The 26127-nt window shown below is 45.6% G+C and overlaps 1 protein-coding gene across 23 annotated transcripts in view; it reads left to right on the top strand.

Annotated features, from left to right (window-relative positions):
* Positions 1-679: 679 nt before the first annotated feature.
* SEC31A (SEC31 homolog A, COPII component) overlaps positions 680-26127 on the top strand; it is a 67146-nt gene continuing 41698 nt past the window's right edge. For 15 of the 23 annotated variants that reach the window (XM_084855493.1, XM_084855492.1, XM_084855489.1 and 12 more), the window contains exons 1-13: positions 680-801; positions 10474-10556; positions 11829-11952; positions 13528-13726; positions 14409-14504; positions 16663-16803; positions 17346-17488; positions 17725-17824; positions 19460-19621; positions 20858-21004; positions 23528-23761; positions 25124-25198; positions 25788-25838. In XM_084855493.1, coding sequence (XP_084711619.1) covers positions 10478-10556; positions 11829-11952; positions 13528-13726; positions 14409-14504; positions 16663-16803; positions 17346-17488; positions 17725-17824; positions 19460-19621; positions 20858-21004; positions 23528-23761; positions 25124-25198; positions 25788-25838 — 1551 coding nt within the window. In that variant the 5' untranslated portion in view covers positions 680-801; positions 10474-10477. Of the gene's footprint in view, positions 802-1225; positions 1307-6270; positions 6412-10473; positions 10557-11828; positions 11953-13527; positions 13727-14408; positions 14505-16662; positions 16804-17345; positions 17489-17724; positions 17825-19459; positions 19622-20857; positions 21005-23527; positions 23762-25123; positions 25199-25787; positions 25839-26127 lie in introns of those variants that run through there. The other 8 variants (XM_084855491.1, XM_084855487.1, XM_084855485.1 and 5 more) reach the window with 4 other exon arrangements.

Raw genomic sequence — 26127 nt, 5'->3', positions numbered from 1 at the left:
CCTTTTAAAAGCAAAATTGTGAACTCTTTTAATTATCTGCTTGTAAAAAAAAAAAAAATTAGGGGAGCAGAGAAAGTTTAAGGGGGGAACCCCCCCCCCCCCATGGCTACAACACCGGCTACATGGAAGCTGCTCCACCAGTTGCTGGGGAATAAGAGCGACAGAGGACTATTGCCTTCATGCCCTCCTTTCGGTTGTGGGCTTCCCAGACGGCCGCTGTGGGAAGCAGCATGGGCGGACTGGGCTTTTGAGGTTGTGCGCAAGGTCAATCCTACTTCGAGCAGAGTTGCTGAAACAAACGGGCTACCTGCGGGTACAGCCCGTCGCCTGATCCAGCAGAGCTCCGCTTCGGCGGCTGCCGCTGGAGGCTCAGTGGGGAGAGAAACGCACTTCGCACATGTGCAGCGCTATCGCCATCTTTGGTACGAGGCTACGCTTCGTCACGAGTTACAAAACTGCAGCCTGGCTCTTGCCGGCGGACCACCCCCAGGGCCGAAGAAGAAGAAGACAGGCCTCGGGGCCCGCTCCAAGGGAGCCCGGCGCGGCCTTCCGCTCCCCGGCGGGGACCCAGGGCCGGCGGGTCGGCCCGTCCTCCGCCCCGGCAGGCCCAGCCCAAGCGGCGGGCGTCAGTTTGCCCCGGAAGCCGCCGGCATGGAGGCGGTGCTCCGGCTGCCACGTTGAAGCGGAACGTGGAGGAGCCTCGGGCCCTGGCAGCAGCGAGGAGGCGCCGCCGGCGGAGGAGGCCGCAGCCGAGCCCTGCCTTTCCTGGAGAGGGTGACTGGCCGGAGCCGCCCGGAGCAGGTGAGGAGGCGGGGGAGAAAAGGCGCTGGCGGCCCCCCGCTCTTGCTCGCCATCATCCTGCCCCAGTTACGCGGTCTGTGTTAGCCCGGGCCGCTTCCCGTGAAAAGACCGGGAGCTGCCGGGCTCTCCCCGGTGTTTCCGCGCCCCTCCCTCCCTGCCAGCCCGCCCTGTGCATCCTTACTCAGAAGTAAACCCTGCTGCGCTGCATGGGGTTGACTCCCGAGTAGGACTGCAGCCATAACTTGAATGGTTGGGTGGAGAAGAAAGCGGGGCGGGCGTGGTCGTAATGCTCTGTCTTTAGCAGACACGGGCCCCATGGGGATTACCAGGTGTTTGTTTTGATATGGGACATTTTCTTCCCTCTCCCCCTTTCCCCAGATTTTTAAAGAACACGAATTTGGCTCAGGGAGGATCTCCTGGGTTGCATCTGGAGGAAGCCTTTTTCTGATTCTCAGCCCTTTTGTTCCGTTGGGTTGGGGGCTGGCCGGGTCGCTCCCTCCTCTTGGTATGTTAGAGTTTAGGTATATAGGCTTGTAGGAAGTGTGTGTATGGGGAGTGGGGGTACACCACATAGGCAAAATCATACTGTATGCACTTGGCACTAATACATCTGGAAGAGTTACTATCCCCTACCTAGTCTCATACCTGCAAGTGACAATCCCCACTTTAGCCCCTAAGCATGCACTGAAATGCTGCATAAAGTACACCCCTTCCATAACCAGTATATGTTAAGAGATGATGAGACCATTTTTAGCCCGCCCTATAACTGTCCTGAAATACTGGGACAGTTAAGCAGTTAATTGATTTGTGTATTAAAACTCATTCAATGATTCCAACTTGTTCTTGATATTTTCTGCAAGGCCTTGGTTGATATTTTCGTGTAATTCCTACAGAAAACGGCACTTTTACTCAGGATCAGTTAATTCAGAGTACCTAACATCCTGGAGTGCGACCTCGCTTAGAATACTGTGTTCACTTCCAGCCACCACAACTAAAAAAAGATACTGTAGAACTGGAAAAAATGCAGAAAAGGGCAACTAAAATAATCAAGGGGCTGGAGCAACTCCCCTGTGAGGGAAGGTTACAGCAGCTGGAATACAACAGGTTACAATAGCTTTGAAAAAAGGCAAGTAAGGGGAGACATGATAGAGTTGTACAGAATTATGCATGGTGTGGAGAAAGTGGATAGGGAGGCATTTTTCTCCCTCTCTCATAATACCCCGTGTCATCCCGTGAAGCTGATTGGTGGGAGATTCAGGACAGATAAAAGGAATACTTCTTCACACCTTCTAAAGGGGGTTAGACAAATTCATGGAGGAGAAGGCTATCAATGGCTGCTAGTCCCGATGGCTATATGCTACCTCCAGTATCAGAGGCAGTGAGCCTATGTACACCAGTTGCTGGGGAACATGGGCGGGAGGGTGCTGTTGCACTCATGTCCTGCTTGTCGGTTCCCTGTTGACATCTGGTTGGCCACTGTGTGAACAGAATGCTGGGCTAGACGGACCCTTGGTCTGATCCAGCAGGGCTCTTCTTATTTTGTTCTTATGAGTGTAAATCAAAGGTAACTTAGTGCAAAATGCTTGCCCCATAAGGCTGGGCCTTGGACTCTTCTAGTGCCTCCAGATGAAGTTTTTATAATGCTGTCGTCTCCCCTACTTGGTTCACGGAATTTTATGGGGGATCCAGATGATGTTTTCCACTCATAACCCATGTTTTCCCACTGCTTCTGTCTTGGAAGAGTATCAGTTACGGAGGGGGAAAAAACAATATCTGTACAATGCCTTCTAATTGGAAGTGCTAGGAACGCTCTGCCTTGAATCACCCTTAACCAGGCTGGTGAAGGCGGCAAAATGATTGTGTGTGCGCACGCACGCACGCGTGTGTGTGTGTGTGTGTGTGAATTGGGGTTCTTAATCTATGTTAGCTGATTGGTGGGAGATTCAGGGCAAATAAAAGGAAGTACTTCTTCACAAAGCACATAGTTAAACTTTGGAATTCACTGTCACAAGTTGTTGTGATGGCCATCCATTTGGATGGCTTTAAAAGAGGGTTAGACAAATTCCTGGAGAAAAAGGCTATCAATGACTACTAGTCTTGATGGCTATGTGCTTCCTCCAGTACCAGAGGCAGTGAGCCTATGTACACCAGTTGCTGGGGAACATGGGCGGGAGGGTGCTTTTGTGCTCTTGCCCTGCTTGTGGGTTCCTGGTTGACAGCCGGTTGGCCACAATGTGAACAGACTGCTGGACTAGATGGACCCTTAGTCTGATCCAGCAGGGGTTTTCTTAAGTTCTTACTACAAAAACAAGGAGGGCTGGTGGGGGATTAATTACCATAGGACAGCCTTGCCTAATCTGGTGCACCCCCAGCATCCCCCAGCTAGCATGGCTGGCTGTAGCGTAACAAGCATGTATGTGATCTTGTGTATCTGGCACTGATTCTGTATTCTCACTTACTAAACATGGGTTTGAATTTTCATTCTGCATGCAGACTTGTATAATAGTGAGTAGAAGAATCCACCCTTTAATCAAATCTGTTATATGGTGGTTTAAGGAGAAATGAGGCAGCATTAAGTGATCTGGAGTACGTGGCCTTTTGCCCATTAATCTCTCTGAATGAGCGGCTGGGTCCGTATCAAAGGTTTCAATGCTGTCAGTTGAGTAATGATCAGTTTTCCACACAGCTAGAATGTTGCAAGCTCTTCTTTGATATCCCTAGAAGTAAGTAACAAGGGACATAAGGCTGCAATGATACTTTCAAAGTACAGTAATGCAAAAAACTTGTCTCATGCTATTTTGCTGAGTTGTTTAGGCAAGTTTTCCCTGTACTAGGGGGACAAAAACATATCCTATGTTAGAGTGAAAAATAAGCATGTGCAAAATAAGGAGTGATTCCTATCGAAGAAGAGTGAATAACTGAGCTTTTATAATATGTTACAAGTTAAACTTCTAACTTGGAAATAGGCCCAGAGCAACCTATGCTTCTATTTGTATTGTGTATATTTTTAAAACTGGCATGTGGCAGCACCTAAATTCCTGCTGCATGATTTGTCAAGCGGTCTTATTTCAGGAAGTGTGATTTATATGGCGGTTGTATGCTAACCAAAATGAAGAAATGCTGTGGTCAGTTGTTGCAGGATTGGTCCCATATACAATATAGACATGACAGTGGGCAGTATCCAATGGCAGTCCTATGTAAACTAGGCCCATTCACTTAAATGGACCTACTCTCTTAGGAGTACCATTGGATACTGTCCAATGTCTTGTTTCGTTTCACAAAGAGCATACAATTTTTTAATGGATCCTGTGCAACTTGCAAACTAAGTTGGTACACTAGCAGAAATTGGACAAATAAGAGAAATTACCCCACCTTGTTTTTTATTGTTGTAAATAAAGGTACATTGAATATACAAGCGCTCTTGAGGTCTACTGTTCAAACTTCCTTTCCCTTTTCCAGTTAAGCAAGAGAAGTTAGCCTCTAAATTTCATAATATACAGACACCAAAATGACACTTGTGCTTTTGCTACATGCAACATTTTTTTAAACAGTTGTAGAAACACTTTCTAAAAGCTTAAATGTGGTTAACAAGTACAAAAATAAAAGCCAATATAAAACCAAACTGTAATACAGCACAAAACCAGGAACCACACAACAGAATTAGCCACAGAACCTAGATGAGCCAAATGCCTGATGGAAAAGGAACGTTTTACAGTCTTTCTAGAACCCCAGTAAAGATGTAGATTTTCAAAACTCAGGTTCCAAAGCTTAGGAGCCACTGCTGAAAAGGCCCTGCTTCTAGCTGCCACTGTCCTTACTTAAGGATGGCACAACAAGCAATGCCAGGTGACCTGATCTTAGTTGACCCATGGGCTTATAGAAAGAGAGAGAGAAAGTCCTTCATGTAAGTCCCAGTCTGCAAAAGGGCTTTAAAGGTTAAAACCAGTACCTTGCATTGAATGCTGAATCAAATTGGTAACTTGCACAATGTAACTTGCACAGAGCAGGTTGAATATGGGTATGCCTCCCCACAAAGTGACAGAAGGTGTGAAGCTGCCTTCTGTACCAGTGAAAGCTTCCGAGTTGTCTTCAAGGCTGTTCCCACATAGAGCATATGGCAGTAGTCAACCCAAGAAGTTACAAAAATGTGGATCCATGTAGTAGGGTTCAACCTGTCTAGAAGTGAATGAGAGTGAACAGACTGAAGTTGAATCCAGACCTTGCTACACTGGTCTTCTTTAATATTTAGGCTTGACTACTGCAATGCATTCTACATGGGAAGCCCCCATGCATACCAGATGCAGAGGCAAGAAAACCAGTCCCCTCCAGGCTGCAGTTCAGCCTTCCAGATGTTTTGGACTTCAGAAGTATTCTCCACCTAAGGAATTTGTGATGTTGGAAGTAGCCTATTCATGGGATCAGTTATTGCAAACGTTATCCCTTTGTACCTAGAAATCATTTTCAGATAACAGCTTCAACTTGAACAAACTGTTAGCAGGGAAGGAAATGTTAGGTTCTTTACTAAGGAAAGAGGTGGTTGCAATGATCACATGCTCTCAAGACACAACTCTTGGTTTTTTAAGCCTCTGGAGTAGTGCCATATCGGTATAACATTATGGTAGGGCTCCTTTTTAGAAGATAGCGTGCTAAAGAACAAGAATGGGATCCCCAAGGGCTGCATACCCTGGTATAATCCTGTTCTGTGGACCATTCAAGCAGCTGGCAAATATCCTCAAAAACATCTTTGAGTTACTTATCTGAAAGTGTTCGTTCTTTCTGTTTTATGCTTTCTCCTTTTATCTTCTTTCATGTTCTAATGAAAGTTATTGTGGAGTAGCCCAGAGTTTGAATATCGTTTTAGTTAAAACTTTAAGAGGAGGCAGTGGTTAGAATCAGGTTCTGGGCACTTTGTGTTCACTTTGTGGGCCACATTGTCCTTTTTATAGGCAATTAGGTGGAGGATTGTGGGTGGAAAGTATCAACATTTCGGGATTAGGGTATTCCAGAACATTCTCATTACTGTGCTTATAAACATAATCCACAGGGATCCTACCTAGAATACTTCTATACTAATTGCAGAATGCACCACAGGATAGTTTTACTCTCCTGAGCAGCAGGCTGCACTTGAACTAACCAACTTTGTAGTACTTCAGATCAGTGTGTGAATTTGACCTCCTCGATCAATGGGCGTTGAAACTGGTAAAGAGGAACTTGGAGTGGATATTTATGATTTATTTTATTCATTTACTATAATTATAGACCATCTTTCAACCATATTGGCTCCCCAAGATGGTTCTACTCGCAGTGCAGCAGCAAACCTGGAGTTGCCATCATGTATACACTGAGAAGGGAGTTGCAGCCAGGCCCAGATCCCTGTATAACACGCATGTTTGTAAAGCCATACTTGTTACTTTTGGACTTTTATGCATACTCCTAAAAATGGAAGCATTTTATCTCATTGGTCTTCAGCTGGTGGATTGGGACCCCAAGCTCGTCTGCAGGCCAGTGCAAGGTGGTCTACAACCAGAGCATGGCCACTGTTTTCTTGCACCGGGGGGGACGGATGGACGGACGGACACGGTTCTTTTAAGAAAAGGGGGAAAAGGAAAGGTAAACCAGAAAAGATGGTGCACTGTGGAGAGAGATCAAGGGAAGGCAGGGAAGATGATATGGGGGGGGGGGGGCGGGGGATATACATTTAAAAGTGGATCTCATGTAATAGGTTGGGTTAAAAGGTCCTGAAGTCTGAAAAGGGTGGAGACCATGCTTTTTCATGTACAACTAAGGGCGCAATCCTATGCTTGTTTAGATGGAGAAAAGGCCTACAACTCTCAGCATTCCCCAGCCAGCCATGCTGGCTGGGGAATGCTGGGAGCTGTAGGCCTTTTCTCCGTGTAAACATGCATAGGATTGTGCCCTAAGTCAGTGATATATGGAGCAGCCATAACTCATTCAGCTGTGGCTGTTGCTTGCTTTGGCTGGCTTACCCAAAGGGAAGGAGGAAGAATGGGCAGTGGCTTAAACAGTTAGTTCCTACATTACCTATGTTGTTCCCTGCCCCCAAACGGTGTTGTAAATATGATTAAAAGTAATAGAGTTTGGATTTGCTTTCCCTGGTGGACTTCTAATGTTGGAGCATCGGAATATACCTTATTGCCTTTACAAGACTCATCCTTTATCCATGAGGAACAGCATGGAATATATAATTTTAAAAACATGATTGTCATATTAGAGCTTCAGAGCCAAGGAAGAATCACACATATTGTGGGCCACATTGTCCTTTTTATAGGCAAGCCAGCTCCCAGTTGAGAGCAGAGCCACGCAAAGTTAGCTTTGGCTTGTGGCTCTGTGTATGTGTTTTTGCGTAGTGAGACTTGTGGCTTTCTATCTGGAGCTTCTGATTTCTAGTGAAGCAAAAAGGGAGAGCGAAAGCAAAGACATATGCTCCAAACCAGAGTGGTGTGAGGATGACATGTACATATTCTAAGAGAGATGTACCATAGCTCCTAACTTATAATTTTCTGAGTCTTTGTGTGCTCCAAGTCCTGGCTACCTTTGGACAGGAGCTGGAGCAAATGCAGCAGAGTGTGAAAGCAGTTGGGACAGAGCACAAGTTGCCCCCTCCCCACTCCATTCTAGGTGGACCCGGAATTAGGGCTCCATGTACTTTATCCTGTGGGTTGGAGGGGGGTACAGGGTAAGTGTACAGTGTCCTGTGGGTCTGGTCTAGGCAATTTATTTAGGGGTCACCTGTACTGCCTTCCTTCAGAACATTCTGCATTTGTTGTTAAAATGATGATATAGATATAGATACAGAATGATGATATAGATATAAAATGATATATAAAATGGTGATATAGATATAGAAACCAGGAGGGTCAAAGGACTTCTAGAAGTATTTGATACTTAAAGCACATTAGACAGGAAAGAAATTCTATATTTGTTTCATATGGCTTTGAAGTATAGACATTTTGGTCACAAAAGCTATTTTGGTGGTGATTTCAGAGAGTGAAAGACATTCATTTCAGTCCTTAGTAAATAGATTAGTACACATTTTATCCCACAGTTCATTCAGTACCTATTGGGTAATGACCATAATACGCTAATGATGAGTGGTACAGCTCCTCTTTTCCACGCACACCCCACCCTGGTCGTGTCATGACCCAAACATCAGTGTGCAGCCTGCAAAGACGGGATTGGCCTGAGAGCTGGAGCTGTCCACTCTCCATGGAAAACCCTCTCCCAAGTTCCATCCTCAGCAGGTCATGCCTTGGGACCAGTTTCAGCTCCAGTGTCAGCCGCCTTTTTGCATGCTTGTGCTGGAATAGACATCAGTCTTGGAAAAATCAGGTGTGGGGGAAAGCAGGAAGCCCGATCTTGGCCAACCCACACTCTTTACATGTGGTTTACTGCAACTCTCATAATCTCCGGGAGGCGTGTCCAGGGGCCCTGCTGGCTGGGGAATGCTGGGAATTAAAGTGCTGTTTTCTGTCTAAATGTGCATAGGATGTACCCTAAAACAGCTAAAATGGATCAAACACATTTTCCCTAGAAGTCTTCTGATCTGCATAATTCGTAATTCTTGGCTCACAGCAATAACAGTGATCAGAATTAAACACTTAGGCCTTTGGAAAACAGAAGTAGATAAAAAGCTATTTCAGATTACATTAGATTCTCATTTTGGAAACAGTGTTTCTAGGTGCTTAAATCAAGGTTGCAATCCTGTACCCACTTACCTGGGATTAAGCCCCATTGAAATCAGTAGAACTTACTTCTGAGTAGATATATATAGGGTTGCACTGTAAGTTCTACAACTATTGGTTTTAGGCTGAAGTGAGACTCTATTGTAACTTTTTAAATGTTGCTGAATAGTCTGAAGACTATTTTGTCTTTATTTTTCAGTAATGTTTAAATACAACTCTAAATACAAAAATTAATGCTTCCGCTTCTACAGTTTTGGTTTTCATCCTTCCAACGGTCCGGAAACTTCATCTGGTCTAAGGTAGGGCAGTGAGATTGTTAATGGGGACTGGCCAACGAGAGCATACTATTGTCAGGGTGGAAACTGAGCCAATAGAGTCCCAGAGCAGTTCTGATTCTGGGGAGGAACAGCAATCCGTGGGAGAGGAGCTCGCTCATCTCTCACAAGCACAGCAGCTGGCAGAGATTCCTTCTGCCAGCATTCCTGGGATAGATAGTGACCCTGGCAGTGAGAGAGCACTGGAGGGGGGCTTGCTGGACGCTTGGCGCAGACGCAGGGAGCGACGACAGATGGAGGGCGTGGAAAGGAGGCGTAGCGCTCGTTTGGTGCGCAAACAACGGTTGCATCCCGAGGACCCAAGGGAAAGAGGGAGAATCTCTCCCTAGCCCATAAGTTCAGGGGCTTCCCGTGATTCTCCTTCAAAAGGGGACCAACTGCCTTACCTGGAGCTTAGGCTACTCAGCTATCTTTCCCCAGGGCTGTTCCTTGCTTTGGCGCTAGCGACTAGTATTCTGAAAGAGTCATAAAGTAATAAAGGAGTAAAGTCTTAGAAAGAATTCCTCATCGTCTGTGTCCTGAGTTGGCTATTGGTAGGGACTGCAAGAGGCAGCTAGGGCGCTCCTGACAATTATGCCAGTACTTTCCCATCTGCATTGGCTGCCAGTCCCTTTCCAGGCCCTATTCATAGTGTTGGCATTAACATTCAAAGCCCTAAGTGTCTCAAGGCCAGGTTATCTGAAGGATCACCTCCTCCCAGATGTACCTGCCTGGACCCTAAGATCATTTTCAGGGGTCCTTCTCCGGGAACCCCTGCCAAAAGAGATAAGACAGGTGGCTACCAGGAAAAAGGCATTTTATGTTGTGGCACCCCGGTTGTGGAAAGAACTCCCTAGAGGGGTTCACCTGGCACCTAGGTTAAGACCTTTTTATTTTCCCAGGCATTTTTAGCTTTTTAACATTCCAATTTTTTTAGCTCTGCTGTCTTAAATCTTCTATTGGGTTTTAAATATCTGCATTGCTGCTAGGTTTTACTGTGGTTGTGTTTCTATTCTGTAGTTTTAGGGCGCAATCCTATTGGGATAGGCAGCAGCCTCTGAACTCGGAGGCAACTGCCTATCCAATGCAGGGTAGGAGCAGCGTGGAGGGGATCTTCCCCTCCATGATTCAGCTGCCCAGCATTTGCAGCTAGACAGCTGATTTCAGCTGTCTAGCTGCGGGAAGGTGGAGTGAGGGGGGGCAGACGCCGGACAATGCATAGGAAGCATCGGAAAGGCACGTCCGCCCGCTCTGCCCCCAGGAACACTCCGTTTTCTCTGCTTCGTGCTCCTCTTATGAGCGTGGAGCCGATCCATGCGGCCTATGAGGCAGTGCGGGAGGGGGTGGAGGTTGGTTCTCGGGGAATTGACCTCGGTGCGTGGGCTCCAGGGTTGGTTCTCAGGAACCAACGTATTCTATGACTGTCTAGCTGCTGACTAGCGGCCACAGAATTGCGCCCTTAATCTGTTATATTTTATATTGAATTTTCTGTTGTATTTCATGGTTTTGATTTTGTGAACCACCCAGAGAGCCTCGGCTATTGGGCGGTATAAAAATGAAATAAATGAATGAATGAATAAATAATGTTTCAGTTTTTAATTCTGTTTAGTTTCCCAGCTTTCACTTAGTGATGCTCTCTGTTATACTATTTTCAGCAGGATGAAGCTAAAAGAGATAGACCGTACTGCCATGCAGGCATGGAGTCCATCTGACCACCATCCCATTTACTTGGCTACTGGTATGTCTTGGTTAATATTTCATTCAAGTGTGAAAATATTTATTATGACTGCTGTTGAAGCTCATAACTGAAGAAAGTTCTACTGTTATCTGGCTGTTTAAAAATGTGACACCCATTCCCCACAAATCAAAACCTCTACCTGTGTCTTTTGGGGGTCTGGTTTGAGTTTTGAATTTATATTTGCCTTAAATAAGAACAGATGGATTGCCTTGCTGGATCAGACAAAAATCCATCTCAGTCAGCTTGCTCAGCACCAGCCAGATGTCCCTGTTTGCTCACAAGCAAGTCATGAAGGTCATAGCCTTCTCCTGTTGTTTAGCCCCAACATCTGTATTCAGGGTTACGCTGCCTTTATATGTGGAGGTTCCATTTATCTTTCATAGCCATTGACAGAACTGTCCTCCTTGAATTTGTTCTGAAGCCATCTACAAAACTGTACGACAGTATTTGTTAGCTTATTCCATGGCTTCTCTACGTATTTCATACAGCTGTTACCAAGAGCAAGAATTTCACTTGCAGTGCAATCCTAGGCAGGTTTACTTGGACGCAGGTCCCTCTGTGTTCAACGGGCCTTCCCGCTGATGTTGAAGTTTTCAGCCCAAGGGCTGAATTCCATTTCAGAGAAGCTCTTGGGGCCCACGTTCCAAAAATACCAGCATACCAGCTTAAAGCTCTTCCTGCTGGTAACCAAGCCTTAGGAGAGGCAGTTCATCCATTGGGAAATAATTTCAATTTCAAACATTCACTGTTCAGGGGAAAAGGTGTGAGGACATCTAGGGATCTCTGGACAGCCAGATTTGGCCCCCGGGATGAGGTTCTGCACCCCTGATGTTGGATCTTCATAAAGGATCCTTAATAGGATCATTGGGTTTGTGCAGTGTTTACCAAAAGTTCAGCTTGGCTCTTCTACAGCAGATTAAGGGCACAATCCTATGCATGTTTAGACAGAAAAAAGTCCTACAATTCCCAGCATGGCTGGCTGGGGCATGCTGGGAATTGTAGGATGTTTTTCTGTCTAAACTTGCATAGGATTGCTCCCTTTTCCTTGATGGTTACCAACACTATTAAGTGAGAAGGAGATTCTGCAAACAGCAAAATGTGTTGTAAAGCCACAAACCACGAAAGGATTCCAAGTTTGGCGGGGAACAGTAGTGGTTGTTGTTCTTAAAATAGTTTGAAAATAAGCTTAGGTTTTGTGTTTCCCCTCAAATGTGTAGCATTACTTTGGGATTCAGAAGTGATGTAAGTAAGCGGTTGCTTGTCTCTATGCAGGTACATCTGCTCAGCAGTTGGATGCAACCTTCAGCACCAGTGCTTCCCTGGAAATATTTGAACTTGACTTGACAGACCCATCGCTGGATATGAAGTCCTGTGCCACTTTCTCCTCTGCACATAGGTGTGTGCATTTAAAAAAATTATTGGTTTATGACAGCGCAGCACACAGTATGAGCAGAAAGGTCAGGATGTGAATGCTAGCAGTTAAGGCTGCAGCATTAAAAAAAGCTGAATTTGGGCACAATCCAGCCCATGCTGAAGGCTCAGGGGCCTAATTAATTAAATAATTAATTAATTAAATGTCTTCATCACCCATCTGGCCAGTCACCCGGCCACTCTGGGCGGTGTACGATAATACAAACAGTTTAAAAACAATAAAATTTCACATTAAAACATCATTTTCTAAAATTTCCCTAACCCACCCCAAATGCCTCCCTGAATAACCAAGTTTTCAGCGCGTGGCGGGAGCTCATTAAAATGGGTAAGTGGCCTGTATCCAGTCCCAAGGACCTGTGCGCAGCTTCATTGCTCCACCAGGCCAGGTGTGCCACTGTGCCTTTGACCATGCCTCAGCAGTGGCAGACCCAGACACGCAGCTTCCTTTTGCTCAGGCCATGGAAAGAGTCATGCCAGAGCAAACTGTGGCAGAGAAGGTGCACTGCTGCAAGCCCTACCAGAGCCGGGCCCAGCAGTCCCCACTGCATCCCTTGGACTTGCTGGGCCAGGGAGGTGGGAGGGAGAAAGACGGTGCTAGCATGAGCAACGTGCCTGGGTACTCTGGGTCTTATGGTGGCTGGATCGGGGGGGCCAGACTGTGCTGCCCTCCCTCCCTCCCTCATAAGCACAGGAGAGCAACAGGGGCTGTAGGGAGCCCCTATCACTGGAATGTCCCCTCCCCGCAAGGATAGTCCATTGCACAGGCCAGTGATGTGCCCAAGCTCCTGTCCCCACTGAGAAACTCTTGGATTGCGCCCTTCATTTGTACAGGTGGTCCTGAATTCCTTCCAGGTTTTTAATTGTTTTTTCTTTACCTAGAACTAGAATTGTTCTGAGTGCGCATTTGGCGAACAGGAAGAGTTCTGCCCATGGGCCTCTTTAGCGGCACTTGCACTAAGCTAACGGCAGCTGCTTCTCATGACAGAGCGGCTCTGACAACATCAGCGAAAGCAAATGATACTCCTCCCTAGAGCGGTGAAGGGGTCGAAAAACTTTCCATTGATGTTGGATTGTGTCCCTGAATCTTTCATACAACAGAAGACCCTTTGCTTCCGTTGCCTGCTTATGTTATCATTGGAGGCACCTGGCTTACTTAGACTGTAGTGTTGGCTGATTTTTAACATAAGCAGATCAGACTTTTCCTGCTCCACATCTTACACCAAATGCAGCATGTATAATCTTGTGAAATCTAAAGCTTTTCAGTTGTAAGGCCTACTGACTTCCAGTTCAAACTTCTGTAGAATTCCTCTTTGTCTTCACAACAACAGTGTGAGGTAGGCAAAGCCACCCACTTCGTTTCATAGCTGAGGGGGAATTTCGACCAGGATCACCTGCTACCAAACTCAACACTGTAGCCACTGCACCACACTGGTCATCACATGAGGGAAGGTGAAATTCATTAGCGATTCAATTAGTCTGATAGGAGACTGTGTATCTGTAAGTAACTTTTATCACCATTCCTCTTGAAATTATCTTGCAGGTATCACAAACTGATATGGGGCCCTCACAAAACGGCATCTGATGGGACTCTTTCAGGAGTACTTATTGCTGGTGGTGAAAATGGAAACGTCATTTTGTATGACCCAGCTAAAATATTAGCAGGTGAAAGTGAAGTTGTGATTGCACAGAAAGACAAGCACACAGGACCTGTAAGAGCGCTGGACGTCAACATATTCCAGGTTAGATCCCCCCCCCCCCCAATATTCCAATATCACCCGATATTTACTTTAAATTTACTTTACGATATTTACTTTAGAAAAAGGATGTCACAAGAAAATCCATGGTGTTCATATGCACCATAACTCACAACATCTTTGCAGTGAGGCCTAGCTTCTTAGGAAGGCACTTCAGATATTTTATATCCTTCACAAAAAACATGTCAGTGTAGGATACTGTCTTATCAGCATTTGTTTCACTGTATGACACCCACAAGTAGTGGGTAGAAACACAGTGAAACAGACAACCACATTGTAATCGAAATACGACATTAATATTTTCTCTTACACACCAGGGCTTTCCATTTAAGAAATGTTCTAGCCTAACTACTATATAAAAACAAGCAACTAAGAGAATGCTACGAACTGTCTCCCATCATACAGTACTTAAGCTCTTGCATTCTCCCGTACCAGGCCTGCACAACTTGAGACCCAGCCTTGGCTGCTTTTGCTCGTTGCCCAGGACTGCAGAAAAGAAGGCTGCCGAACACTTGACAACCAAAAACTCATGGCTAGAGAGGATTGCATTATGTCTAGGGGGTCACAAGTTGTGCAGCACCGTAACAGCTTGAGAGCTAAATAAGAGCATTTTAGTTTATGTTTAATTCTCCTGGCATGATCTCTGTGTGTGTTCTCTCTGTTATAGACAAACCTAGTAGCTTCTGGTGCAAATGAATCTGAGATCTACATCTGGGACCTGAACAACTTTGCAACACCAATGACACCAGGAGCCAAGACACAGGTACAGGATTTGTGTGTGTGTGATGAACAGAACACTGTAGATATAGTGTTAAGAAAACCATTGGGTATTGAGTGAAGGAATGAAGAGTTTATATGATTGCAATTGGCTTACGTTGTTTTCAGGAGTGTCTTAGGGCATAATCCTATGCGTGTTTAGACAGAAAAGAGTCCTGTTACTCTCAGCATCCCCCAGCCAGCTGGGAAAAAGTCCTTGGAATCCCAGCATGGCTGGCTGGGGAATGCTGGGAGTTGTAGGACTTCTTTCTGTCTAAACATGCATAGGATTGCTCCCTTAGTTGTGCAGGAGTGTCTTAGAATCTTGTAAAGCCACTTGATAAACATCCAGCTGTGTGGGAATACCTTCTTTAAAATTAACTTTCCAGAAGAGTAGCTGAATTAATTTGTGGAAGAAGTATGAACAGTGCTTGAGCACCAGAGAGATGAATTGATTTAGCATGATACTTTTATGCAGGCAGGATCCTACTCTGTTCGCTGTAAGAGAGGCTGAAATGACGATAGGGATGCGTGTGTCTAAATTGCACTGAGGCTGAGGTACAATGGAGGAACACTCCTGCACCCATTCTTTCCTTGCAGAACCTCTGTTTCTGCAGAGCAGGGGTGCACAACCTGTGTCTCTAGAGCTGCATGTGGACTTCGACCTAATTTCATGCAGCTCTCAGACCGATTTAAAATGCCCTCTGCATGTAATCAGTTCAGACTTCTGGCAGGAGTGGTCTGTTCCTTCCCTGGCAGCCCACTGGACAGAAAAGAAGAATGAGAAGGAGGGAGAGAGAGAGAGAGAGAAATGCGGGCACAGAAAGAGTGAAAAGGAGCTGGTAGAAAGAGAAACGGGATGACCCACCCACTTTTGGCTCTGGCCCCTGCCCACCACCAATACGCACCCCCAACAGATGACCCATGAGGGAATGCAGCCCTCAACAGAAAAACAGTCGTCCCCCCCCTTTGCCTTAATCACTACCCCACATTGGCGATACCAAGCACAGATACATTCCTAGTTGCCAGTGGAAATTTGTCTCTCTCCCCCTCCCCTAGCCAGGCCTGAAGGTTGTTAAGGGGTAACTCCCACATGCCTTCATTGTGGTTTGTCCTGTTTCCAGTTTTGAGGGTGTATCTAATGATGATTTCTTGGATAAAGAATGCTCTTACTCATTTCTGTTAAGGTGTGTACATTATAAAGTACACAAATGTCCTTGGACACTTGCAAGCAGTTCTGGAAGAACTCGAACAGAACAGTGTGGCAACTTCTGATTCAGGGAAGCGTAATCTTTCTTAGAATCATAGATTTGTAGAATGGTAGTTCCTGAAGATTATCTAGCCAGTCCTTGTATTTAGGTATGATCCTCCATTCTTTACCCTGCAGGGATGTGGAACTTCTGGCCAGCAGCCATCTCCTTGGGTTCCTCCGGGAGGCAGAGCTTGGCCCCCACGCCCTGCCTCCTGGGGGAAATCTTGCTGTTATCTTTGATCTGAGATAACAGCCAGGATGTGGACAGTGCTGCAAGGAGCCGCTGCTCTTCCCAGTGCCAGCCGAGTGGCCTTGTGCGGCCACCCCCGTGGAGACACCACACGAAGCCAGGCACTCGGTTGACACTGGGAGAAGTGTTTCTCCCAGCACCGGCCCAGTCCTTTTCTCCGTGCTGGGAGAGGCACACTCACTGCCATCATCCAACCCGCGGAGGGGCTGGTGGGGGGGGGCGGCGGCAATTCCACCCCCCCAGTCTGGCTCTGCATCCTTACTGTAACCACACCACATGCTTAATGCAGCCCTGCAACTATGATTCAGCAGGTGCTTGCCTTCCTAATCACTCTGTTTCTCCTCCCTCCAGACAGGCTGCACATGCTCTCCTTCTGCTGCGAGCATCACCTGCCCGCCATTGCAGTCCTGCAGTGCAGGTGCCTTTAAGTCCAGCGGAGGGGGCGGGGAGCATCTGTACCACGTTTCCCCAGCTGGAAACTGTGCTGTGGGTTTTGGGGGGCTTGCATTCCGGCCCTAAAGGGCTGCTGCTGGAGTATCGCTGAGGATAGGCTGTAGCTGAGGAAGGAGTAGATTTGTCCGTCTGCTGTTATATACGCTAGTGGAGCAAAATGAAAGTCTGGACTGTGGAGACCGGTATCAAAATATGTTCTGTTTCCATCAGCCTCCTGAAGACATCAGCTGTATTGCGTGGAACAGGCAAGTCCAGCATATCTTGGCTTCGGCGAGCCCCAGCGGCCGTGCTACAGTGTGGGATCTCAGGAAAAATGAACCAATCATCAAAGTCAGCGACCACAGTAACCGGGTAATTGTTCCGCCAGTTTGTTATAGAACAGCTTTCCCCAACCTGGCTCTCTCCAGACGTGTTGAACTGCGACTCCCATCATCCCCCAGCCAGCATGGCTATTGGCCATGCTGGCTTGGGGTGATGGAAGTTGTAGTCTAACACATCTGGAGAGAGCCAGCTTGGGGAAAGCTGTTGTAGACAGTCCTCTCAGTCAACCATTTTGTTTAGAGTGGCTTCACAGGGCCACCTGGCTAAAGATTCCCTGGAGGAGCAGGCACGTGCCCTCCTTCACCATGCGTGTGAAGTAACATACGATGCAAATGCTCCACTTGTGGGTTGCATGATCTCCCCCCCCCCTTTGTTTAGGGGAAAGGATTCTATATGTCATGCACTTGGCCACGCATGGGTAGGCCCGGACCAGCATGGAAGCTATCTTGGGCGGGGCTGTAGCCACACTGGTGAGGGATTGTGTGAGGGAGGTCTCGGATATGAGAAAGAGAGGTTGCTGTCTTTTAAGCCTGCTTAGCATTGTCAGTTTTGCCTTGGTTGTGCTATTTCAGATGCACTGCTCGGGACTGGCTTGGCATCCTGATGTTGCTACGCAAATGGTTCTGGCTTCAGAAGACGACAGGCTGCCCGTAATCCAGATGTGGGACCTCAGGTTTGCGTCTTCTCCACTTCGTGTTCTGGAAAGCCATGGAAGGTATAGTTTTCTTTCCCCTCTTACAAAATTTACTTGGGGAGGCGGGGAACATTACAGCAAAATATAATACATATAGCAGATATTATAGCTAAAATAAAGCATAGCAGATGCTGAAAGGGTTACTACATCCCCCTTTATAGCTATAGCTTTGTGTGGGGAGGTATGCATTAATGCAGTGCACATTTCAATTTTTTTTACTTTTAAAAGGCTTTATTTGTTGTATTTTTTCTACATAGGGGTATTTTGACTATCGCTTGGAGTATGGCAGATCCTGAGCTGTTGCTGAGCTGTGGGAAGGATGCTAAAATTCTTTGTTCCAATCCAAATACAGGAGAGGTACTGCTTACAAATAATGTTTAAGCTTTTGGAACAAAAAGTCATTTCTTGTCTGGATAGCCCTAAAAAGTGCAGTAACTTTGCACTTAGTACAGCATAACTAAACTGTATTAGACTCTGACAGGATGCGCAGAATCACAGAGGGAAAATAAGCCACAGTGGCTTATTTTCCCTCCCTGTGCGTGCTGGTCACGAGCCATCTAATTAGCATAATTACCCTCACCAGACGCGGGTTGTCGTGATGTCCAAACCCGGCGACAGTGGCTGGCTGGAGTGGTTTGCAAACCACCTGAAACCCTAGAACAAGCCATAGGCTTTAGGCTGGATTGTAAATCACCCCAGCCACCCACCATAATTATGCTAATTAGGTGGCTTGCGACTCACACGTGCAGGGAAGGGGAATAAGCCACAGTGGCTTATTTTCCCTCCGTGATCATGCGAATCTGCCCACTGTGACCAAGCAAACTTTCTGGATCCCCCCCCTTTTTTTTTTCCAGGTCCATAATGAAAAATTTATACGTTAGCCTTATAAAATGCTCATGGCGCTGTACAGCCAAATGTTATAATAAAACAAGCTCATGGAAGTCGAAAAACAAATTCTTTTAAAAAATTGGGTAGCAATAAGTAATCATTGTTTAAAAGCTAATACAAGTTAAGTGATGCCAACTTAAAAACTAGGCTGGGAATACTTTTGGAACTTCATGTGCCTGCAGAACATGGGGAACAATAGGGATTTGTTTGTTTGTTTGTTTATTTATTTATTTATTTATTGGTGAGACTCCTTGGTCTGGCCTTCCATTTATTTATTTATTTATAGCATTTTTATCCCACCATTTAGCCAAAAAGGCCCCCAAGGCTGCTTACCAAGATAAGAAATAAGACAGTCCCTGCCCGCAGGCTTACAATCTAAAAGACGTGGCACAAAAGGAAAGGAATTGGGAGGGAGAAGGAAAAAAAGCAAATGCAGGCACCAGATTCTTAATTGCAAAGTTCAGAAGGTCATGAGCGCAGTGCAAGGGCTGCTGCTTCCTCTCCCTCTGATGGCCTAGCAGTGACTTCCACCACTGAGAATGCTGTACCCTGCTCATTACTAGATCATACTCCTCTGAGCAATGGTACACAGGGCAGAGTATCATCCCTGATTTGTATGGGTAGAAGGTGCTTCCGACAGGGCAAATGTAGGAGTGTACAAGGTATTACTTAAGCGTTGGGTATGCACATGCTGCCCATTGAGGTGCACAAAGATCCGTGATTTAGGGTAAAGATTCTTGACTCTTTTCCTAAGAGTGATCCTTGCCTCAGTTTCCTTGCCCCCCATTAGTCCTGCCTAGGCCTTAAGAGTCCTATACCTCACTGGTTTGTGTTGTTGGAATCCACTTGGAAATGAACCGAAAGCGAGAGGGGAAGAGTCAGCAAGGATAATGTAGATGAGAGCAAATGCGTTTACAAACGAGATAGTCACAAAATTTGTACAGAATCATTCCAGACAAGCAGATGAAGGAGGACAAGATGTCAGAAGCTGGGAAATCTATACGTGTTGTTAAAATATACCCATATGTCTTGGCACTCTTTCTAGTACCTGTTCTTTTTGGTAGCTACCATTGTTATTCTAATGTGTCTGGTTTCGGGGCGCAGGTGTTATATGAACTTCCTACCACTACTCAGTGGTGCTTTGACGTTCAGTGGTGTCCCAGAAACCCTGCTCTCCTCTCTGCTGCTTCTTTTGATGGGAGGATTAGTATTTACTCAATCATGGGAGGAAGCCCAGACAACCTGCGGCAGAAACAAGCAGACAAGGTATTTAAAAAAATTAAAAACAAAGCATGACTCACTATCAGATTGGAGGAAGACAGATCTTTGTAATTCATAATGAAATGCTTTAAAATAACTTTGAAGAGTCTTGTGGCACTTGTTGTTGTTCAGTCCTTAAGTCGTGTCCGACCTTTCGTGACCCCATGGATCATAGCACGCCAGGCCTTCCTGTCCTCCACTCTCTCCTGAAGTGTGCTCAAGTCCATATTCATGGCATCGGTGATGCTATCTAGCCATCTCATCCTCTGCCATCCCCTTCTCCTTTTGCCTTCAGTCTTTCCCAGCATCAGGGTCTTTTCCAGGGAGTTTTCTCTTCGCATTAGGTGGCCAAAATATTTGAGCTTCAGCTTCAGTATCTGTTGTTCCAATGAGCAGTCAGGGTTGATTTCCTTTAGGATGGACTGATTTGACCTCCTTGCAGTCCAGGGGACTCATAAGAGTCTTCTCCAGCACTTAAAGACTAATAAATTTATTTTGGCGTAAGCTTTCGTGGACTATTGCATACTTTATCAGATGCATGGAGTATTATGGAAAGTTTATATACAGTACATGAGGCGGGGTGGGGGAAGAATTGTAAAGAGTGATGTCTGAAGGAAATTAAATGCAGAAAGTACTGACTGTGACAATTTATTTTATTTTATTATTAAATTTATTAATCGCCCATCTGGCTGGTCACCCAGCCACTCTGGGCGATGTACAACATACAGTAAAAACAGTTTAAAACAATAAAATTCTACAATAAAAACATTTTCTAAAATACCCTAACCCACCCCAAATGCCTGCCTGAACAACAACGTTTTTAATGCACGACGGAAGCTCATTAAAGAGGGGGCATGACGGAGTTCCCTAGGGAGGGAGTTCCACATTAAGGATTCAGAGGTGGTTACGGTCCTTTTTCTACGGTGTTTCAGTAACTATTGTGGATATCTCAGGAGTCAGTGATTTTTTTAGGAGGCTGTAAACTCTAACCTGCCAAGGAGAACAGTCCTGTTGTTTTCACGTGAACAGATGGGATATTGATAAGGTGCTGTTGACTCTTCTGCTCAGTTTACCCTCTGATCCATCCCTTGAACATATAATCAAATCAGAGGCAAAAAGCAAGCTAAAAAATTGATAACCAATCGGATGAACAAGCTCTAAAATAATGATGGCATGTATTCCAAGTTGCGATAATGAGCAGAAGTTGTGGATTCATTTTTTTTCTTTCTCTCTTTTTAAAAGCTGTCATCATCCTTTGGGAATCTCGATCCATTTGGAACAGGGCAGCCCCTTCCTCCATTACAGCTTCCACAGCAGACCACCCCCACCGTCCTTCCATTGAAGAAGCCACCCAAGTGGATCCGCCGGCCTGTGGGTGCATCTTTCTCCGTAAGTGGAGGATTCTCTGCACTCTGCTATATGGAAAGCTATTGATGCTCTTGACATCTCCACAAAGCACATCACAGGATTTCTTTTGCCGTGTGGCAGCCTTCCTCAGCCTGAACAGGGGAGGGAAAATAAGGCCAGCAGTGGCTCTCTAGGGTTCCAGGCATAAGATGCCGGGGATCGAACCTGGGACTTTCTGCATGCAGAGCAGGTGCTCTACCATTGGGCTACTGCCCCTCCCCTTGCGTTTCTCCAGTTAGTTGCAAGAGACCCCAATATTCAGCTTCCTGTGCTCTATTTGTAGTCTTCCTGTGTGTTTCTGTTGCTGCCCTGTTGCAAAAGCTCTTAGATAAGCCACTGGCCTGGTTCACACATAACGCTAACATGTGCTATGGCTTTTTCAAGCCATGGGTTGTCATTATGAACGCTTACACATGGTATGGGTTGTTGAAGCCATGGGTTGTCATTACATGTGAACCCAGAACTGGGGGTTGTTCATGGGTTGTTTCACCAGGCTACAGAGACGGTGGCAAAAGTGCTTTAAAACCCCAGCTGCTCTACATGCCAGTACTACAGTGCCCCAAAGGCATTTGAGATACAGGGAGAGAGCAGTTAAAGGAGGTGTGAAACAAACAACCCAGGGATCGAGAAAACTAGGCACAGCTTGTTCGCTCATATGCCAGACAAACCATGGGTAGGGCAGCAAACCATGAGTTAAATAAACCATGGGTTAGCCTTATGTGCAAACCAGTCCACTACTGAAAAGCAGCTCCCGAGGGCTTCTCTGAAATGGAATTCGGCGCTTGGGCTGAAAGAGGTTTGACATCCTTGTGCTATATGAACACTAGGTATTCAGCACTGTGTGAGTGTGTGCATTTTACCCTTGGATACACAGCCAAGCTGTCTGAAGCCATTTTATGCCCTCACCCCTTTCTTCCAAGTTAATTTCGCTGACTGTTCAAGCAGCCCCAAACCTGTATTCTCTGTAGTTTCCCAAAATTGTGCACATACTTCCTTTAAAATACATTATCAAAGAAGTTGTGGTGCGCAGACAACTTTGCTTCAGCTCTAGGTCGTCAAGTCCTTACTGAGAAGTGGACCGTGGCTGTCCGTTTTTGTTTAATAAAGGATGATTAAAACAGTTAGCAAGTCCCAGAGTGTATTTTGAGAACAGGGCTGCCTGTTCTATGAATGTATTGTTCTGCTCCTTTGAAGGCTTCCAGGGTTTTAAAAGTGAGGGTTACAATATATCACAATTATGTTCTCCTGCCATGAAGTAAACATGCAGCCCATACTTGGTGTAATGTGCTTGGATCCTTGCCCCTTGGTTTAAAAACTGCCTTGCAATTAGACCTTGGAGCGTATGACAGTCTAGCTCAGCCTTCAACCTGGTGCCCTCCAGCATGTTTCATTTATTTATTTATTACATTTCTTAATCGCCCATCTGGCCGATCACCCGGCCACTCTGGGCAATGTACAGCAGTACAATTTAAAACAGTAAAATTGCACATTAAACATTATTTAAAAATACCCTAACCCACCCCAAATGCCTGCCTGAATAACCAAGTTTTCAGTGCGTGGCAGAAGCTCATTAAAGAAGGGGCATGGCAGAGTTCCCTTGGGAGGGAGTTCCGCAGAGTGGGAGCCTCCGCAGAGAAGGCCCTCTCCCTCGTCCTCACCAGCCTAGCTTTTCCTGGCTGATGGGCCAGAGAGAAGGCCATCCGAGGCTGATCTTGTTGAGCGGCCTGTCTGATGTTGCTGGAGGCGCTCCTTGAGATAGGCTGGGCTGGAACCGTATAGGGTTTTAAAGGTCAAAACCAACACCTTGAATTTGGCCCAGAAAACAGCTGGTAAACAGTGCATAGGGATGGCTATATTGGCTGGGGGATGCTGGGAGCTGTAGTCCAACAAATCTGGAAGGCACCAGGTTGAAGAAGGCTGGTCTAGATGGTATCATACAACTTAAGGTAGACATTCCACCCTGTCCTGGTTCAGGGAGGGGAAAAGGCTCCCCCTTTCTAGAAATGATGAAACCTAATTAGCCCCACTTCTAGTAGAGTCTGGGGTAGATATATAGATAAACTAAGCCCAGGAATGTATAATTTTACTGCCAGTCCTTTCTCATGCTGAATTCAGCAATATAAAAATCATGGAAGGGTTTCAGTATTTTGCAAGCAATAAATTCAAATTGTGACCCAGATCTGGCATATTGCTCCCTGATCTCCTAGACTTGTTTAAGAGATTTGCAGTGCCCTACAGACCTCCTCTCTCTCTCTCATGCAAATTCCCCCCATTTCAGCTGTAATGTAACATGTGGTGGTGTAACATTACATCTCCTCAAGGTTACTTTTTAACTGTGGTTTGCAAACCTCCTTCAAACATCCATTTCAAAGCTAATGATCTGTCTTGCAAATGTCCTCTCTTCTGAGCACCCGCTTTTAAGGCCATCTTTAAGAGCGTTGACATTCATAGCAATGGATTAAAACCATGGTATGTACCTTGTCTGTGGTGTGTTTAAAATTCCAGTTTGGAGGGAAGCTGGTTACATTTGAGAACAGCAAGTCTCAGCAGCAAGGAGCAGAGCAGCCTCAGCCATTCCACCACATCTACATCAGCCAAGTTGTCACCGAGAAGGAGTTCTTGAACCGCTCTGATCAGCTGCAGGAGGCTGTGCAGGCAGAGGCCTTCATCAACTATTGCCAGAGGAAAATCGATGCCGCCAAGAATGACTTTGAGAAGAATGTGTGGTCTTTCTTAAAGGTGAATCTAGAGGCTGAATCTGTATTAAAGCTCCCAGTCATCTTAAAAACTCTTTTTATGTTTTAACCCCTGCTGTAAGATGCTTTGAGTCTTTTTTGGAGGGAGGCGTCTAATAAATGTATTATTATCATCATCATCAATACATAAAATAATGTTGTGAATTAGGAGCCTAATTTACATGTTAGCCTTGCCGCACCTTTTTTTGTTGGCAGCTCCACAGCTGAGGTACAGTTTTTATAACGATATTGCTATGTGGGCAGAGGTGGATCGTGCAGGTCTTACCCAGAGAATCAGGACCCCAGTGGGAGGAAAGTGCTGATTTGTTAGGAAAGATCTGTGTGCATGGTACCTTACCCACATTCCCTACCCAGTTAACCTGTGCATTTTCAGAAAAATAGCTCCCCACAGGGGTAATGCTTAAAGGGAAAAATATTAGGCATTGAAAAGAATAATAGAATAGTAGGGTTGGAAGGGGCCTACAAGACCATCGAGTCCAATGGGCTCCAGTCATTTGTATTGTGCAGTGTGACACATGTGTGACACATTTTTTGGGAGTGGAAGGTATCGCTGTAAGAACTAACCACAAATGAGAAGTGTGTCCTGTTTGGCTTCATTCAACCCTGTTCTCCCATCTTCCCCCATGTGGTGCTCATGCAACGCCTTTATTATATTTTATTTTATTAGCTACTTTGAGGGGGATTTTTTTAATGTCTCAAAAGCAGGATTCAAATAATTTTTTTGTGGAGACTGAGCTGTTACGTAAATTCTCCTGGACCTTGGCCAGGAATATGAATGCTGACTTTGTAACAATGGGGCCCAAAACTGGTAGGATTGCTGCCGATCTGGCAGGGAGCAACAGAAATGGCAGCACCTTGCAAACATGCTAGCTCTCCCAGCACCCCACCCCAGAAACCTTGAGTACTTCCACATGGCTTGTACCACATTGCTGTCTCCACCCGTTCCCCCCCCCAGCTCCCACCCCCACCCCTTCATCTCTAGCCTGATGTCAGCGGGTGTGGCATTCCAGAGGGGACAGTGCTGCAGTTTCTCCTGCAATTCCAATGGAGCCCTAAATCACTTTCTGGGAAATCCTCAGCCTCAAGTGTTTGGAGCACTGTTGCCAATAGGGCATCCAGGACTGTTGATACTGCTCAGCCATTGCCCCACGCTTCCCCCTCGCGTCAGAGCATCGCTGATGCTACTGAATTTTCTTTGTATAGAGTATCTTGCTTAAAATTCACCGTGATTAATTTACAACATTAATTGTTGAGAAGACGAGATGCTGCTGGATGGGGCGGGGAAGAGAGAACGAAGGTGAAATTGGGTTCTAAAACATCTACGTTTTCCAAACTTTTTCTAAAGGTTCATTTTGAGGAAGATTCGCGTGGCAAGTATCTGGAACTCTTGGGGTACAGGAAAGATGATCTGGGACAAAAGGTAAATGCATAGGTGTCGGTGCATTACATGCGTGCCTGCTGCCCCTTGGTTACCCACTGGGGAGGGATAGGTACTCGGCACATGGCAAAAGGCCCTTTCCACCCAGGTGTGTTTGTATTTAAAAGCATTTTTTACCTTGCTCTTCAGTTGAAAAGGCTCACAGAGCAGCTTACATACAATTGGTAAATACAAGACAGTCCCTGCTCACCAACTAATCTAAAACATATGACTCAAAAGGAAAAAGGGAGGTGGATTGATGAGGTGGGGAAGGACTACATGTATTTCTAGTATCACTTCTAGGTTTTGTTTTGGGTTTTTTTGTCTTGTTGTACACAATACCTGACAAGTAAAAGTCAGCTGAAAAGATTAAAAATAAATATTTTCTTATGAACATGTGCCTGATTCTCAGAAACTGGAGTTACCATATGAGACTGATATGTCAAAATAATAAATCCTTCACTAGGCAGCAGGCGAGAGTCGCATAAAAAAGGAATTGTAACCCCAGTTGCCATTTTGGCAAATTTGGAGCATGGAAATTTTGCTACTCCCTCCAAGATAAACAGCGTGTCGTTCTTTTTCCTCCCATCAGATTACTTCAGCTCTCAGTAAAGACAGTCTTCACGCTAGAGAACTAGATGAGGTAAGAAAGCAAATGTAAGCTTTTTGTAATGCAAATTTGATAAAGTTGGGAAATTGGCAGACACTGGATTGTATCCAGTGTTGATCCTACTTAGAGTAGACCAAATTAAATTAATGGAATGTAAGTGAGACGTTGTGTATAACCCCTTCACTGTGACCATGTTTCTCTGGCAGTCCAATATTTGCACAAAAATATATGAATCATACAAGTTTGTCCTTAGGTTAATCTGCTTTCTACAAACTCAGCAACATGCAGTTAAGATTCATATTAATAAAAAGAGAAAAACTTC

This window comes from Heloderma suspectum, chromosome 5, assembly GCF_057233095.1.
Source record: "Heloderma suspectum isolate Gila_16-S chromosome 5, 16-S_ref, whole genome shotgun sequence".
Lineage (NCBI taxonomy): Eukaryota > Metazoa > Chordata > Lepidosauria > Squamata > Helodermatidae > Heloderma > Heloderma suspectum.
Note: the sequence above shows the minus strand (reverse complement) of the source record. Positions and strands in the feature narration are given on the sequence as shown.